The sequence below is a fragment of the Bos taurus genome, chromosome 14, assembly GCF_002263795.3.
Source record: "Bos taurus isolate L1 Dominette 01449 registration number 42190680 breed Hereford chromosome 14, ARS-UCD2.0, whole genome shotgun sequence".
Classification (NCBI taxonomy): domain Eukaryota; kingdom Metazoa; phylum Chordata; class Mammalia; order Artiodactyla; family Bovidae; genus Bos; species Bos taurus.
Genome location: NC_037341.1, coordinates 81430154 through 81447214, shown reverse-complemented (window position 1 = coordinate 81447214; position 17061 = coordinate 81430154). Strand labels below are relative to the sequence as shown.

The 17061-nt window shown below is 48.3% G+C and overlaps 1 protein-coding gene across 4 annotated transcripts in view; it reads right to left on the bottom strand.

Moving 5' to 3' along the window:
* Nucleotides 1–17061, bottom strand: part of DEPTOR (DEP domain containing MTOR interacting protein) — a 166463-nt gene that overhangs the window by 6043 nt on the left and 143359 nt on the right. For 2 of the 4 annotated variants that reach the window (XM_025001756.2, XM_025001761.2), the window contains exon 9: nt 2785–7674. The exons of the other annotated variants lie outside the window; for them this stretch is intronic. In XM_025001756.2, coding sequence (XP_024857524.1) covers nt 7546–7674 — 129 coding nt within the window. In that variant the 3' untranslated portion in view covers nt 2785–7545. Of the gene's footprint in view, nt 1–2784; nt 7675–17061 lie in introns of those variants that run through there. 4 annotated transcript variants of the gene reach the window in all.

Genomic DNA, 17061 nt, shown 5'->3' with positions numbered 1-17061 from the left:
CTGGTCTGGAGAATTCCATGGACTGTATAGTCCCTGGGGTCGCAGAGTCGGACACGACTGAGCGACTCTATGTGTTATATGTGACTTCCAGCGATGCCAGCAGGGCCCTGTGGGCCTGGTCAGGGAGGGCTTTCTGTCCTTCATTTCTTCTAGCAAGACTCCAACCTTCCCTGAGTCCCAAAGGGCAGAACAGTTGCTAATCAAGGGGGCAGCAGTCAGGAAACCACCCGAGACAAGATTACAGGGACAGGAGAAGCTGGATTAGGAGACCAGATGCCTGAGACCCTTCACACCCTCATCTTATCAGCAGCCCCACCCTTTGAAACTTTGCAGGAGAGAGAAGAAAGCAAGACTGCTGAGCCTCACCACACACCCTGCCTGTGTGTGTGCGTTGGCTCACGGTCCTGCCCTTTGCGACCCCATGGACTGCAGCCCCCCCAGGCTCCTGTGTCCATGGGATTCTCCAGGCAGGAAGACTGCAGTGGGCTGCCACGCCCTCCTCTGGGGGATCTTCCTGACCCAGGGATCGAACCGCGCCTCTCACGTCTGCTTTTGCAGACGGGTTCTTTACCACTTGCCTGGAAAATCCCATGGACGGAAGAGCCTGGTAGGCTACAGTCCATGGGGTCGCAAAGAGTCGGACACGACTGGGCGACTTTCTTTCTTTTCCTTACCACTAGCGCCCCCTTGGGAGCCCTGCCTGCCTGTACAGCCTCTCTATTCTCCGGGGAGGGGGCGGCGTTACCGTGTTCCCCCTTTGTCTGGCAAAGAAAAGAAGTCACTCTTTCTTTCTCCTCTGTGACTCTGTCTCAGTATCTCTGTCTGGCACTGGTGCACAAAAAGTCAAGATTTTGACAACACCAATAATTCGTGCCTCATAATAATCAGAGCGGTAGCACGATAAAAGTTTCAAAAACATCCTTGGCATTATGAAGACACTGATATAATACTTCAGGATGACAAACTACTTCTCACATTTTTTGTACTTTAAACTTTATGAGCTTTGCAGCAACTCCGAATTCTCAATATCATTGACCAAATAAACATCTGACAAAAATTAGGAAGTTTCAGAGTTTGGAGAAGATACTGATCAACATCTGTCACTTTTATATTTCAGAGGGGCAACTACTGTGGTTCAACCACCTTGAAAGGGAGTTAAACGTGACCTTGTAAAGTCAGCATTCACGTGTCCTCTGACTCTGCTAAGTGGATTTCTAAGAAAAATTCCTACACTTGTCCCCAGGAGATGGTACCAGACTGTTCACAGTAAACCTACTTACAACAACCACAACAGCAATGGAAACAACCCAAATACCCGCTGACAAGAAAACAGACAAACGGTAGTTTAGGAAGCCGTAAACAGTGAATTACAATTACACACAAAAATCTAGAAGAACTCTAGTAATATAATCCTGAACAAAAACAAGAAAGTCCCAGAAGTCTATATAAAGCTGGATGTTCTTTTAATACAGTTCATTTAAAAAACACAACACCCCAAACAATGATTAAGAACAAAAAGAACAGAGACCTCTCTGGTGTCAGTGGTTAAGCCTCCATGCTTCCATTCCAGGGGGCACAGGTTCAATCCCTGGCTGGGGAACTGAGATCAACATGACACATGGCACGCTCCCCCCAAAACATGAACAACGGCGGAAGTTCCCTGATGGTCCAGTGGGTAGGACTTAGCTCTCTCACTATTGCCTGGCCAAAAAAAAAAAAGAACAGGAGAACGGTAACAGTATTCACCACCGTGCTCACCTTGGGTTAGGGAAAGTGGGGACAGGATCAGGAAGGGACAGCATGTAAACCTAAGGTTTTGTCAGTGTTCTGATTCTGGGGTTGGATGGTGGTTTGCGTATCTACCCCAGGATTGCATATCCCTGCCTCTCTATAGAGAGCAGCTTTCTAGAGACGGCCTAGACGTGACTCGTGAAGCTGAACGCAGGGTCCTGTCTGCTCTGTTCTGTACTCCTAGGGCGAATATAATGTTGAACGCAGGGTCCTGTCTGCTCTGTTCTGTACTCCTAGGGCGAATATAATGTTGTTTAGTCGCTAAGTCGTGTCCGACTCTTTTGCGACCCTGTGGACTGTAGCCCCCCAGGCTCCTCTGTCCATGGTATTTCCCAGGCAAGAACTCTGGAGTTGGTAGTGATTTCCTTCTCCAGGGGATTTTCCTGACCCAAGGATCGAACCCCCGTCTCTTATGTATCCTGCTTTGGTGGGTGGGTTCTTTACCACTGAGCCAACAGGAGAGCCTTATACATACTGTTCAGCAAAACACACGCCCTCAGGGAGGCTTTTTGAATGAACAAACCAGTGAATAAATGAATAAATGAGAGAGAAATGTTACGTTCTTTTGGTTACTATTGAATGCAGTCTGGATAACCACTCACCTCCTTACTTATACCCTGCATCCACTGAATTGTGGAACTGATTCCCTAATTAGTTGAAAATAAAAAAATAACTAACATTATTTCAAAATAGCAACCACATAGCATTTTTCCATATAGACTATTCCATCAGTTCAGTTCAGTCGCTCAGTCGTGTCCGACTCTTTGTGACCCCATGAAGCGCAGCACGCCAGGCCTCCCTGTCCATCTCCAACTCCCGGAGTTCACCCAAACTCACGTCCATTGAGTTGGCGATGCCATCAACCATCTCATCCTTTGTCGTCCCCTTCTCCTCCTGCCCTCAATCTTTCCCAGCATCGGGGTCTTTTCAAATGAGTCAGCTCTTCGCAACACTCATCAATACATGTGTAGGGAGAAAATGATTTCAAATCAATACAGTAGAGAAAAAACCTTTTTAATGCACTTTTTTTTCCAGGCAAAAGAGCTTCAGAAAACATCCGTCACTAAGCAGTTTTACAAATGGCACTTTTGGTTACATTAGATAATTGGATACCAGCCCCACGTGTCCTCTCTGACAGACTAGTTGTAGATCAGCTTTACAATGCAACTCTTTCTTAGGATAAAAAATGGTTAATTTTTTCTAAAGAAAGGAAAAGCTGAAACCCTAAAGGCATTGTTTTAAAAATGTAACATTTATTTCATGCTATACTGTCTATTGTTATATTATAATTTTAATTATTTTGCTATAACTTTTAAGAAACAGAGAAAATAAATTTCAACCTAATTTAAAAATAAACATATATATTAAGTACATATATTAATGCATTTTACAATACCATATAGTGACTTTGATTATAAACTTCCTTTTGGTGCACGGTAGATTTGTCCTCTTGGTATTGAACTGAGGAAAAACATATTATACCTGAAATTCTTCTTTGCATGAGTAAAACCATGGTCATGACACCAACAGACTCCAACCAATTTGCAAAACTGAAATCTTGGGTTATTCTGATCACGGATAATCAAAGTGAAACACGATTAGTATTCACCAGGAGAGAATACTTAACACTTTTCAAACAGATCTTGAAAGCAGAGTATTTTCATGACATATTTGAAAGGAATGAGTACTTGGGAGAGTGAGACTCTGTTTTGGATTGAAAGCAGTGGTTTTTAACTATCAATTATTGCCGCCCCGATGCATTCACCCTTCTTAGGGTAGTGTGAATTTGGTCGTGTCTAATCTACTCAAACATGGGTCTCTTCATGTTACCCACCATTTCTCAACCAGAAATTTATCAGTTTATATAATTATCTGACAGAGATTAATAAGAGAACATCAGATAGCAGAACCAACCCAAAGGGCGGCTGCATTTTCTCTCCAGAGCAGAATCATTCAACATGGCTTTCACACCAGTGCTGACAGCACATTCTGTGCGAATGGCTGGGCGTAACGTGGTCTCTGTCTCCATCACACACAGAGACACCCGGAAAGCCAGACGCGTCTTCTCTGGGAGCAAACCACATCATTTCAGAGACTCCACGAGTGACCTCAACTCTCACACGCAGTTCCCCAAAACGCAGACACACACATACGTAGGAAATGAAAGTTCTTCAAAATACTGCTTCCTCCTAATTCAGGGTAATTCTTGGTGTTCCGTTTAGGAATGGAGTTTCTAAATTTTAAAGCAGTTCAACTGTCAAAATGCCATACAAAATATTTACTTTTTAATATGCTACGATTTAACAACTCAAGACCTAAGTACGTATCCTTCACTTTCACGGGTACACGGCCCAACCGCGTGTCACGAACAAGCCAAAGCCAAACGCCCGTCGTCCCCGCCCCGCCCTGTGCCGCAGGGCCACACTGAGGATTCGGGCCGGCAGGGAGGGAGGCGCTGGGCCCAGGCCGGCCCAACAAGACCGCTCCACGCCTCAGCGAAAGGCAAAGGGCAAGACGCGCGCTCCCGCGGCTCCACGCAGCACTGTGGTTTTGGGATTTCCTGACTCGTTTTCACTGGGCGTGGGGCTCTGTTCACAACTGTTGCACTTCTACCCGGCGGGTGGTCAGTGATTGACATCTGGATTGCTGAAGTCTTGCAACAGCTAGGTAACTCCTTAGGCCTCCACTCAAAAAGTAGTATCTACTCTGGGTGGATTAAAACCAGCCAGGCTCTTGGCAGCTCCTCCATCACAAGGGGCAGCCTGCTTGCAGACCTCTTGGCTCTGGGCTAGCTTTGTGACTTGCACTGGCCAAGAAAAGGCTACGAAGGTGACCTTTTGCGACTTTGAGCAGGTCCACAGAAGGGCTTGCAGTCTCTCTTCTTCCTCTCTTTGATCTCATGAGACCTAACGAGGAAGCCTGGGTCAGCTATGGGGAGAGACCCCGTGAGTCCACTGGAGGAGTCTCAGCCATAGCCCCAGGCCACAGCCAGACGGAGTCACAGAGCCAGCCCCCATCAGCCAGTCCCGAGCATCAGCCTCTCTGAGCTCAGGTGCGCGTGTGAACTCAGCCAGAATATCAGGCTGTGCTCGTTCACCTTAGCACAGCTCTGCTCAAAGGCCAACCACAGGCTCCCTAGAGAATCAGTAGTGTCAGAAGCTATGCTCCAGGTTGATTGCTCGGACAGCAGTGGAGAGCGGACAGCCTGCTCTGTGTCAGGAAACGTGCTAGGCGAGGGCAGCGCCGGGGAGCAGGACACAGCCCCGTCCTGCAGACACTTAGAACTCCGGGAGACAGACAGGGGTGGGAGCATTTCTGAGGAGACGTCAGCAGTGCTGGGATCACACAGGCTGGTGTATAGGGGTCCCTGGGAATTCAGAGAAGGGCATCCATCCCAGAACCAGGCTGCTGGCAAAGATTTCTCAGAGGGAATATCTAAGACAATGCCTAAGGGGAGTTCATAAGACAGACTGTTCCAGGCAGAGACGGAGAAAGAATAATATTCCAGGGAGGAAAAACTGCATGTGCAAAAGCTGGAGAGAGCTCAACCTGGCCGTCTGGGTGAGGAGCATTCACAGGGTGAGGATGCAGCCTGGGCTGGGACCACAGTTCAGAGGACGCTCTCCTGAAGCAGAACTCTCTGCTTTTGGGCTTTAAGCCAGGGTGGTGGGAGCCAAAAGCTTCCCTCCCTTCACCTTAGTATCCCTTCCTTCACCTGGGTCTTCATCTGAGCAAAGACATCAACGCCACCCTCTGAATCAAGGAAAACCCTTCTTTGCTACTTAGACTGGCTGAAGGGACGCGGAGTTGTGCCAACCCCCGAATAGTCATCAGGTCGGGAGCGAAGGAGCAGCAGCCGGCGAGAGGATGCCGTTCCCGGAGGCCCGCCTCCTCCTGTGTCAGACGCGAACACCCAGGCCCAGAGGGCTTTTAGGAGACCTTTAAAGGGAGCCTGATGGGTAACACCTCCTACATACTGTTAACAGCCTCGGGCCTTGATGAGCCGGTTTCCTCTGCTGTAACATGGAGATGAGGCCGCCGCTGACCGCCCAGATCAGCAGGAGAGACTGAGCGCAGCACGGGGGCAGAAGAAGGCGCCACAGACAGTCTCCAGCTGGGGAAGGGCTGTGGGTGGGGGACAGGGCGTCCGCACTAGACGGGCCGTGTCTGAATCCAGGCTCTGTCACCCAGGAGTTCCCGCCACTGTGGGGACTTAGAGACCACTTCTAAACGTGCTCAGATTGAGCTTCCAAGTCCGAAACACGAGGGCGATGCTAACTGCCTCTCAGGTCGTGATGAGGATGAAGAGCGACCACAGCGCCTGGCACGTGGTGTAAACGCAGGGCACACAGAGACACCAGGACTTCCCAAGGCAGGCTGACAGGACTCAAGTTAGCATCCTGCATTATTTCAAAACCCTGCTCTCGGCCTAAGGCTACAGACGAGAAAAGCCGGGATACCAGAAACACAGACGTCTGACGTCTTCAGCATGGCGTGTCCACCCCACCCGTACCACCATATTATAACCCATCACTAAAAAAAGGCCGAGGCACAACATTCATATTTTGTTACTACATGGTAAGAAAGTAGCCTTGTCATTCAGAACGCGTTATATGAAAATAAAAGCAATTGAGCATTCCCTGACTCCCTAATTTGGCACTCTGAGAAACTTCCTCTACACACCAAGCTCCAAAATGCATTCTCTTTGAGACAAAAAAAAAAAAAAAAGACACATGCATATATGTACAAGTGGGCTCAAAAGTTACAACACAAGAAGCTGCTTTTGGTGAAAAATAATCCCACCAAATAAGCAGCATGTCATGTTCTTAGAATGTGTCCCTAGAAAGCTAGTGAAAATTCAGGCCACTAAGGCAATTTAGTTTCAAGTTTTATCACATAAGGGCCAAGTTCTAGAATACTTCACAAGGGACAGCTTCAGAGTGAAATCTTGACAGAGGCATGATTTTGAATTGTATATGTACATACTAACTTGTCTGTTTTGACATTCAACATATTCAGAATTATTTCTAGAAAGCTGCTGTTGCTGATTGACAGAATGATCCAGGCTCAGAAAGAGAAAACAGAGCCCACATAGTTTAAGTAATTCTCTCTCTCTCTGCCCCACCCACGTCATCACAAAGTGTTTGCTTTTGACCACTGCCGTAATTGAAAACACACATTAAGTTAGAAGTTGATACTAAAGGCAGGAATTAAGAAAAAGTCAAAAAACGCCTTAGAACCTTCAAAACGCCCGTTAACAAGCACTATTCCTTTGGATGTTGCTTCAGTTTGAAATTCAGTGAACTCGAGATCCTCTGATAAACAGATCCATGCTCGTTTTGGTGAGAGTACAACTGTAAAGTCTAGAAAAACTACTGTATTGATTCCCACGAAGGCAAATTTAGCACGGTGCTGTTTCGGCGAGAGAAGCATCTCAACTTATTGTGAAGCAAGACCAAAAACAATGGACGAGAACCACAAACGGAAGTTGAGTAAGGCAACGCAACTACGTAGGGGAAAAAATTCTGTGTCCCAAACTTTTTCTGCACCGACAGACGTTGTCTTTTTCACTTTTTTCTTTTTTAAAGACACACTCCCTGGTTCTCCCACATTCAACAGGGAAGCAGTGCAGGAAACTCGGATGAGACGCGTACGTGCGCAGTGAAGGCCCGCGGGCCCGCCGCGCGCAGTGAAGGCCCGCGGGTCCGCCGTGCGCAGTGAAGGCCCGCGGGCCCGACGCCGCCGCCGCCCCGCTCAGCACTCCAGCTCCTCCATGACCTCCATCACGATGGTCCGCGGCCCGGTCAGAATCAGGTTGCTCACCGTCCGGTAGTCGACGTGCAGCACGTTAAGCCCGTTCACAGAGACGACGAGCTGACAGACCTGGAGGGCAGAGAGAAAGCACCTCTTGAATCCCGCGGCGGCCCAGGCGAGGGCGCGGCGCTTCCGTTACCGCGACGCGGACGGACCGGAGACTGTCACACGGGGCCAAGCAAGTCAGATGGGAGAGGCAAACGGATGCGGTGTCGCCCACGTGCGGGGCCTAAAAAAGGCGCACAAGAGCTTACCTCCAAAGCAGCAGCGGGGTCACAGGTGTAGAAAACAGACTTCCGGTTACCAGGGGGTGAGGGGTGGGGGGTGAAGTGGGAGGTTGGGACGGACGCCCACACGGCACTGAACACGGGGCTTCCCCAGCCGCGCTAGTGGTAAAGAACCTGCCCGCCAGCGCGGGAGCCACAGGAGACTGGGGTTGCATCCCTGGGTCGGGAAGACCCCCTGCAGGAGGAGGCAACCCACTCCAGTGTTCTTGCCTGGAGAAGCCCCTGGGTAGAGGAGCCTGGTGGGCTACAGTTCATGGGCCACAAAGGGTCAGACACGACTGAAGCTCCGTGGCACAATGATACATATAAAATAGGTAAGTGCGTAGCACAGGGAACTCTGCTCAATACTCTGTACTGACTTCATATGGGGAAGGAACCTAAAAAAGAGCTGCTGTATCAATATGTACACCCACCTCACGTGGTACAGCGGACGGACATAACACTGTAAGTCAACTACACTCCAATAAAAATTAAACAATAAACTAAGCATATTTATTTTTTTTTTTTGCCACACTGCACAGCACATGGGATCTTAGCTCCCCAACCAGGGATCGAAACCAGAGCCCTTTGCGTGAGAACACGGAGTCTTAACCACCGGACCGTCAGGGACACCTGAGATTGAGGAATAAAAGAATTTGTTACCGTGGGTGTTAACCTCAGGCTCGAACCCCCCCTTCCTGAGGGAATACAAGCTGCAGCTGCTGAGAGGCGTTATCCTGTCTAATGCAAAAGTCTAATCATGTCTAACTTTCACCAGAACTTGTTAAGCTGAAGCTGAAAGTCGCTCAGTCATTTCCAACTCTTCTCGACCCCGTGGACTGCAGCCCGCCAGGCTCCTCTGCCCATGGGAGTCTCCAGGCAAGAACACTGGAGTGGGCTGCCGTGCCCTCCTCCAGGGGGTCTTCCTGACCTGGGGACTGAACTCGTACCTCCTGCAGGTGGGCGCTTTACCACTAGGGCCACCTGGGAAGCCCATGAAGGTGCACACCTGCTCTCAATTACCATTATGCGTGTTGATGCCACAAAGAACGTGAAAATACTAGAACACCTGAAATCAGTTTCCTTTTATTGTTTTCCGAGTGGGTAGGATCAATGGAAAGTCGAACACTTATGAACAAAGGTAACAAATATGAAGCGTAAACAACACAGAATGTAAGGTGTACATCATGTCTTAAGTGCAAACATGAAATACAATGCGTAAAATACTGTATTAGTGAGTCTAAAGATACTATACCTTAGATAAATCAAAATTGGAACACAGTAAAGGGCAGCTGTGTATCTGTGGAAAAGACCCAGGACCTGGATTCCAGACACACAGCTGCCCTTTACTGTGTTCCAATTTTGATTTATCTAAGGTATAGGTATCTTTAGACTCACTAATACAGTATTTTACACGTTGTATTTCATATTTACATTTAAGATATGACATCCTTTTCTGGATGATCTTAATAAAGGCATTTGTCTTCCTCTAGGCCTCCGTGACATCATTTATGAGACACAGTTGGGTAAAAACACTATCTTCACAAGTTCAAATGAATGAATTTTAAATTGCTTTGCAAATATCAAGCCCTATACCAATAGTGGCTTCAATTAACTTCTTTTCCTTTTAAAATATCTTTTTTCAAGGTCATATGCAAAACCAAATGCATTGTACAGAGTGGCAAGAACAGTGTTTATTTACTCAATAGACACGGGCTGTTGTCATAAACCTCTGTCTCCTCCACTCAACTTACAAACTACGGTGCTGTTCTATACAAGGAGAATAATCGCTGTTTCTCCATTCCCGTTTCCACAAACCTGTGTCGTGAATTCAGGGCACTTTTTTTTCCCCCAGAGCACATCTTGTACAGAATCAGCGGTTCTCAACCATGGTTGAAGTCAGAATATGGTCAGGTGAGCAGGTCAGAGTACATCCCGAAGCAAACTACGACTAATTTGCAGGACAATTTAGTGCTAGTGTAATGTAGACGCTTGCTTCTCAGAAGAAAAGTTATGACCAACCTAGACAGCATATTAAAAATCAGAGACATCACTTTGCCAACAAAGGTCTGTCTAGTCAAGGCTATGGTTTTTCCTGTAGTCATGCATGGATGTGAGAGTTGGACTGTGAAGAAAGCTGAGTGCTGAAGAATTGATGCTTTTGAGCTGTGGTGTTGGAGAAGACTCTCGAGAGTCCCTTGGACTGCAAGGAGATCCAACCAGTCCATCCTAAAGGAGATCAGTCCTGAATATTCATTGGAAGGACTGATGTTGAAGCTGAATATCCGATACTTTGGCCACCTGATGTGAAGAGTTGACTCATTGGAAAAGACCCTGATGCTGGGAAAGATTGAGGGCAGGAAGAGAAGGGGACGACAGAGGATGAGATGGCTGGATGGCATCACCCACTCAATGGACGTGAGTCTGAGCAAGTTCCGGGAGACAGTGAAGGACAGGGAGGCCTGGTGTGCTGCGGTCCACGGGGTCGCAGAGAGTCGGACACGACTCCACGACTGAGCAGCCGAACGACAACGACGTAGGCACTTGCTAGAGCTTGTGTTTTCTGCTGCAGCGTCAGGAGTCAAAGAACGAGAACCCCATCCCCTCCCCATCCAGAGAGCCGACTTTAGAGCAAGGCGCTTCTTTCCTGCAAACGGATGAAGAGTCTTTCTGTGTCGCCCAAGGAGAGGGCAGAAGCTGCCGGGTGCGCCTGCACTCTGGCGACCCCTTCCCAGGCTCACGAGGGTGAGACGCGTCTCCCGGTCGCTCAGGGGGCGCCGGCAGCATTCAGTCTCAGCCAGAACTGTATTCTGTCCCCTGCGTAGTGTTTGTTTCCCTTGACCAACATTTAAAAATTAGGAAATTTTCACACAAAAGTCTAGATTTCTAGGGCACTTCTCCAGTGGTCCAGTGGCTAAGACTCCACGCTCCCAGTGCAGGGGGCTTGGGTTCGAGCCCTGGTCAGGGAACCAGATGCCACATTCTGCAACTAGAGGTTCTGCACTCAGGAACTAAGACTGCAGATCCTGTGTGCCCCTGCTGGGACTCAGTGCAGCCAAATAAGAAACAGAAACAAATATATTTTTAAAAATTCCAGATTCTGGCCTCTTTGGAAGAGTCTGAAGATCTAACCACACCAGACGTGGATGGCCGCTGGACCCTGCTCCAGAGCGGCTGCCCCTTTGAATGGTCATGTTCTCTCGTTTGCTGCGGTCCTCAGCACTTCTGTTTTTCTCACACCTGGATGAGAGGTGTTTCAGATCTGTGATCCCTGATCTGGGGCCACCAGAGAGAAAGAGATAAGGAGAGGCGGGCTAGGTGCTTCAAAACTAAAGTGGAAGTGTTAGCCGCTCAGTTCTGTCTGACTTCTTGCACCCACATGGACTGTAGCCCGCCAGGCTCCCTGTCCATGGGATTCTCCAGGCAAGAACACCAGGTGGGTAGCTGTTCCTTTCTCCAGGGGATCTTCCCCACCCAGCGATCAAACCTGGGTCTCCTGCGTTGCAGGCAGACAGAAGGACTCTTTTACCATCTGAGCCACCAAGGAAGCCCTAAACAGTCTGGGTTCCCTAAAATATCTTGTGATGTTGATGTTGTTTAGCTTCTTCCAACTTCATAAGAAGGTTTTTACTCAGTTAAGGTTGACTTGCTTCTTCTGTCACTTAAAATCCTCAACAATATAGAAATTTAGACATTTGTTTCATTTTTTCCCCTTGAATGAGTTAAAAAAAAAAAAAAAAAAAAGCCTTTTAAACATGTATCCTGCTTATCTTCAAGGTAGTATTTTTAGAGTCAGCCTGTTGGAAAGATGTCATCTCTCCCTAAGTGGTCCGAACAGGTGCTGTGGTTCCAGCGGGTCCAATGTCCTGTTATTAAAAATGTGCAAAATGATCCAGAAAGGCAGGTATTGCCATGCAATGTATCTGGTTTTAATGAACTTCAAACTGGCGTCTCTGGTACACTATGTTCTGAAAATCAACACACGTGACAAGTAACAGTGGAAACCACACGGCCCAGGCGAGACGACTTCTCTACTGACGTGAAAAAGTGCAAACCCACAGCACGTGCGCTGACCTCTGAACAGACCAACCTCGGCACCCAGCGCCTCCCGCGGGGGTCAGAGCGCTTTACATGCCCCCCAGGCAGTTACGAACACTCAAGTCAGGCTTACAATTATCTTTATCAGATCGGTTTTCAAAGCTTTGATTGCAATGGCCTCATTTCCACAGTTCACTGAAAAGAGCTCATTCCTAAGCGCCTGTAGCTGCTCTGAACTCATCTCCTACAAGGAGGACACCTTCAGTTTTTTTACCTTTTGTTTTTACTTTAAAATTTACTTTAAAATTAATATAATTGCTTATATTAGTTTCAGGTGTGCCACCGTAGTGATTCGATAATTTTATACAGGATGACCCTCTCTAGTTACCATCTGTTGCCATACAAAGTCAGTACAGTATTTTTCACCATGTTCCCTACACTGCACACTTAGTCCTAATTTTCGGCTAGAAGTGGGTACCTCTTAGCCCTCTCCCCCTAGTTCATGTGCCCCTGTTTTCATCTCAATGGTGCTTTGGTTTTGTTTCTCTTTAAAAAACCAAAAAACAGTTTACTAATTAAAAAACAAAGCAGTATACCAGCTGTATTAGAGAAGTTTGCAGAAATGAAAAAGCTATTCATAATTCAAGTGAATATAACTACTATTTTTGCATATTACCTTCAAGTTCTTGTCTTCCCATATATATCTTTCACCTTCACTTTATAAAGAAGGGAAATGGAAGACATCATCCTTAATGAGCAAACTCTGAGAGAAGGTGAAGGACAGGGAGGCCTGGCGTGCTGCAGTGCATGGGGTCGCAAAGAGTCGGACACGCCTGAGCGAACGAACAATACCATCTTTAATGAAGAGGAGGAATAAAGCCTCCCCAAGTCTTGGGTACGTGATGTCTCTGAGCAGCAGGGCAGTGCAGAAAGGTTCTGAAAACCGGAGTCGGTCGGGTAGGAGGTAACAAGAAGAGGAGGCAGGACTCGGACACCGCGGGCTGAGGTCAGGCTGGATAAACACCGAGGCTGCGCCCCAGGCTTCCTCCCCGGAAGGAGCCAAACCAAGGAAGCAACCTCGCCTCTAATCCCCCTGCCCCGTGCTGGCGGTCGGACGCTAGCCGCTAGCCCTCCGAACAGCCAGGGTGCGCTTGGGGCTGTACAGCTGCCCAGTAGTCCTTGTATGGCTGGGCCCATCACAATCACCTGAGTGCTTCATGCAGACTGGGAGTGAGGTGGAGGAGACACGCCGCACGCGGGATCGCCCCAGTGTCCTCTCTCCACCCGGGAAACCTGTATCCACCAGGCACTGGGATCCCTGCCACGGAAACTCTCCTACGGAAGCCACTCTCAGCTGTTCTTCTTTTCTTTCTCATCTTGAAAAAGAAGGAAGGCTTGGAAGGGACGGCTGCTTCAGGCTTTCCCCGAAAATAATAAAACACTGAGCAAGACAGAGACCCAGACGGATCCAGAAAAGAATCAGGGAGAGCTGAGTCCCGGTGAGTAGGAAACGGAAGCCTGTCCAATCAAAGGAGACAGAAAGCAGAACCAAGGTGTGCGGGCAGGCTAACACTGAAATTCCCAATCAAGCAGAATCCTCAGATGTGTCTAGAGATCACCCTAATCGAGCTCCCACAAAAAGTAGAATTCCTGTCTACAAATCCCACCAGGCATCCCAGCTACCCTGCTAGAACGTTCCTTGTGACAGGAAGTACGCTGATTAGTGAAGAAGCTTATTTTGAGGCAGTTACATGTTAGAAGTTTCAACTACAAACTCAGTCTACATTATTTAAGCCAACGTGTACAAAACCATGTGTTTGTTTCTGGCTGTGCTGGGGCTTGGCTGCTCCGACACGTGGGGTCCTCCCCGAGTGGGCAGCGGGTCCGGGCTCAGTGAGTAGATTGGCGAGTGGATGCTCGAACACTGGACCACCGGGAAGTGCCTGTTTAAGGCGTTTTTGCTGTTCAGTTGCCTAAGTGAAAATCCCATCCCAAGATAAAACAGCGGCTTTCAAGCTGTACTGCAAATATAAGTCACCTTTCAAGGGCTTGCTGAAAGTATGAATTGTCAGATCTTATCACCAACTCGCGGAGAAGGCAATGGCACCCCACCCCACAGGGAGGAGCCTGGTAGGCTGCAATCCATGGGGTCGCTGAGGGTCAGACACACTGAGCGACTTCACTTTCACTTTTCACTTTCATGCATTGGAGGAGGAAATGGCAACCCACTCCAGTGTTCTTGCCTGGAGAATCCCAGGGACGGGGGAGCCTGGTGGGCTGCCGTCTACGGGGTCGCACAGAGTCGACTTAGCAGCAGCAGCAGCAGCATCACCGACTCAATGGACATGAGTTTGAGTAAGCTCCAGGAGTTGGTGAAGGACGGGGAGGCCTGGCATGCTGCAGCCCATGGGGTCGCAAAGAGTCAGACATGACTGAGCGACTGAACTGAACTGAATACATTCTACAGCTCTGAGAATTAACAACCCCAAATACAAGAGGGGGACTGACATTTCAGATGTTACTGTCCTTACTGCTTGCCTGCAATCTCTTTCATTTTTAAAATTTTTACTTTTCCAAAATATTTATTGACTTATTTGGCTGCACCAGGTCTTAATGGTGGCCTGTGGGAGCTAGTTCCCCGACCAGGGATCGAGCCCGGGAGCCCTGCATTGGCAGTGTGGAGTCTTAGCCAGTAGACCACCAGGGAAGTTCCTATTTCATCCATAATGCCAAATTTTGCTATCTTCTAAACTTTAAAATGAGGGCTTCCCTTGTGGCTCAGATGGTAAAGAGTCTGCCTGCAGTGCGGGAGACCGGGGTTCAATCCCTGGGTTGGGAAGATCCCCTGGAGAAGGACATGGTAACCCACTCCAGTGTTCTTGCCTGGAAAATCCCATGGTCGGAGGAGCCTGGTGGGCTATAGTGCACGGGGTTACAAAGAGTCTGACATGACTGAGCGACTTCACTTTCTTTCTCTCTTAGACTTCAAAGTGAATAATTACAATGCATGAAATGCTCAAGCTGGGATCTAGTCCGAGATAACACCCAAGTTGCTCAAACCGCCAAAAACCGCCAAACCGCCATTGTGTCAGCACACGCACTGTGACAGCCACACATGAGCCCCCGGGTCAAGAGTTACTGTGGCAGATACACACCACGGCCAGACCTGCCGAGGACGAAGCTGAGGCTCTTTCACAGCCGAGGTATCCAAACCAAAAGAGGGCTGAGGGGGAGCCAGATTAAGGAGTCATGAATAGATTAGGAAACACTTGAAAGCTGTTGAAAGTTTAGAAAGAAAAAAGCTGTGTTTTAATGGTTCCTATTTCTTTAATGATGCATGCTCAGCAGTGTCCGACTTTCTGTGACCCTACTGACTACAGTACACCAGCCCCTCCGTCCATGGGATTCTCCGGGCAAGAATACTGGAGTGCGTTGCCATTTCCTTCTCTAGGGGATTTTTCTCACCCAGAGATCAAACCCATGTCTCCTGCGTCTCCTGCATTAGCAGGCAGGACGGAGGGCCTGGCGGGCTGCAGTCCATGGGGTCGCTAAGAGTCGGACACGACTGAGCGACTTCCCTTTCACTTTCTTTACCACTAGCGCCAGAAAGTTCTTTAAACTCTGCTCCAAATTACTACACCATGGCTTCCATAATCTAACATACAAGACTGCGAGAGCAACAGCATAAATGTTTAAATGGAGCACTGTCTCTTAATGGGTGATTTTACGTTTCTTTCCTTTTTGTATCCATACCTGGAAAGTCCAGCCATTTGATCCGTACACCTGGATCGCTTCTCAGGGTGCGGCTTGCCAGTCCACACGGGCAGCGTTCTAGTGGCTGACAGGACCACCTAACGTTTTTCCCAAACTTCTTTACATGCTTGTATACTGAAGCCTCAGGCTACCTTGTCCCCTGAGTGATGACCAGTTCCCCCCAAATGGCCCCTGATACCACATGGAAACACACCTCGATGTGGTATCTAAGCACCTCTCACACACAAGTGTCTTAAGGACAATGATTTGATTTTTCCTTCCAGCATCTTTGAAAAATGGAGTAATGCTCACTTCATCATCATCAGGGGAATGATAAGGAAAATGGTAAGGGGGCGGTTTTACTCTTTTAAGTATAACTCAGGGACCTGCATGGTGGTCCAGCGGCTAAGACTCTACACTCCCGAGGCAGGGGGTCGGGGTCTGACTCCTGGTCAAAGAACCAGATCCCACCTGTCACGGCTAAGAGTCTGCACGCCGCAACTGAAGACCCCGCACGCTGCAAATGAAGACCCTGCACGCCGCAACGCAAACTGAAAGCCCACGTGCCTCGACTAAGAGCCAGCACAGCCAGGTGAGTAAATAAAATAAATACTGAAATGAAAACAGCATAAATCAGACTAATCTTTACAACTGGGCTAGACCTATCAGGTCTCATGATCCTCAACCAAAGTTTAAATAACCACATTTATTCATAACTCTTCTGCTAGAGTGAGGTGAACAGTAATGATTCCTGGGTGCAGATTTTAAAGATTCCCAGAGGAAGAACTCAAGGTGAATAAAGGATTGCATAATGACCCTTGGTAACAACGCTGCATATAACTCAGCCAGAAAACCCCCCAAGCCACACCATTTGCCATGGTGACTACATCACCTAATCTGTGCCTTTAACTGACGTTCCCTTTTTGTTACTGTGATCTTTGCTTCCCAATGGAGACAGGCCAGCAGAAGGCTCAGGAGCGCCTGTCTTCTGTAGGTGGGTGAGGATGTTCGTATCAGGTATCAACACAGCATGGGGGTTGCCATGTTCAATGTGAGGCACCCTTCAGTCATCTATAAAGTTCAGCTTATTCGCATAAAAAGAAAAAATCCTAAAACGTGTGTCTCTGGGACCTGCTCTTTCTCTCCTTCCTTCCTGCCTCCCCAGTGAGGATTTCCCCAAGGGGGCTCCCAGGTGGGACAGTGGTAAAGTCCGCCTGCAGTGCAGGAGACCCGGGTTTGATCCCTTGGTTGGGAAGATCCCTGGGACTAGGAAGTGGCAACTCACTCCACAGACAGAGGAGCCTGGAGGGCTACAGTCCACGGGGTCGCAAAGAGTCAGACATGACTGAGAGACGATACACGCACACAAATTAAGCACGGGCAATGGAGAAAGCCTGGG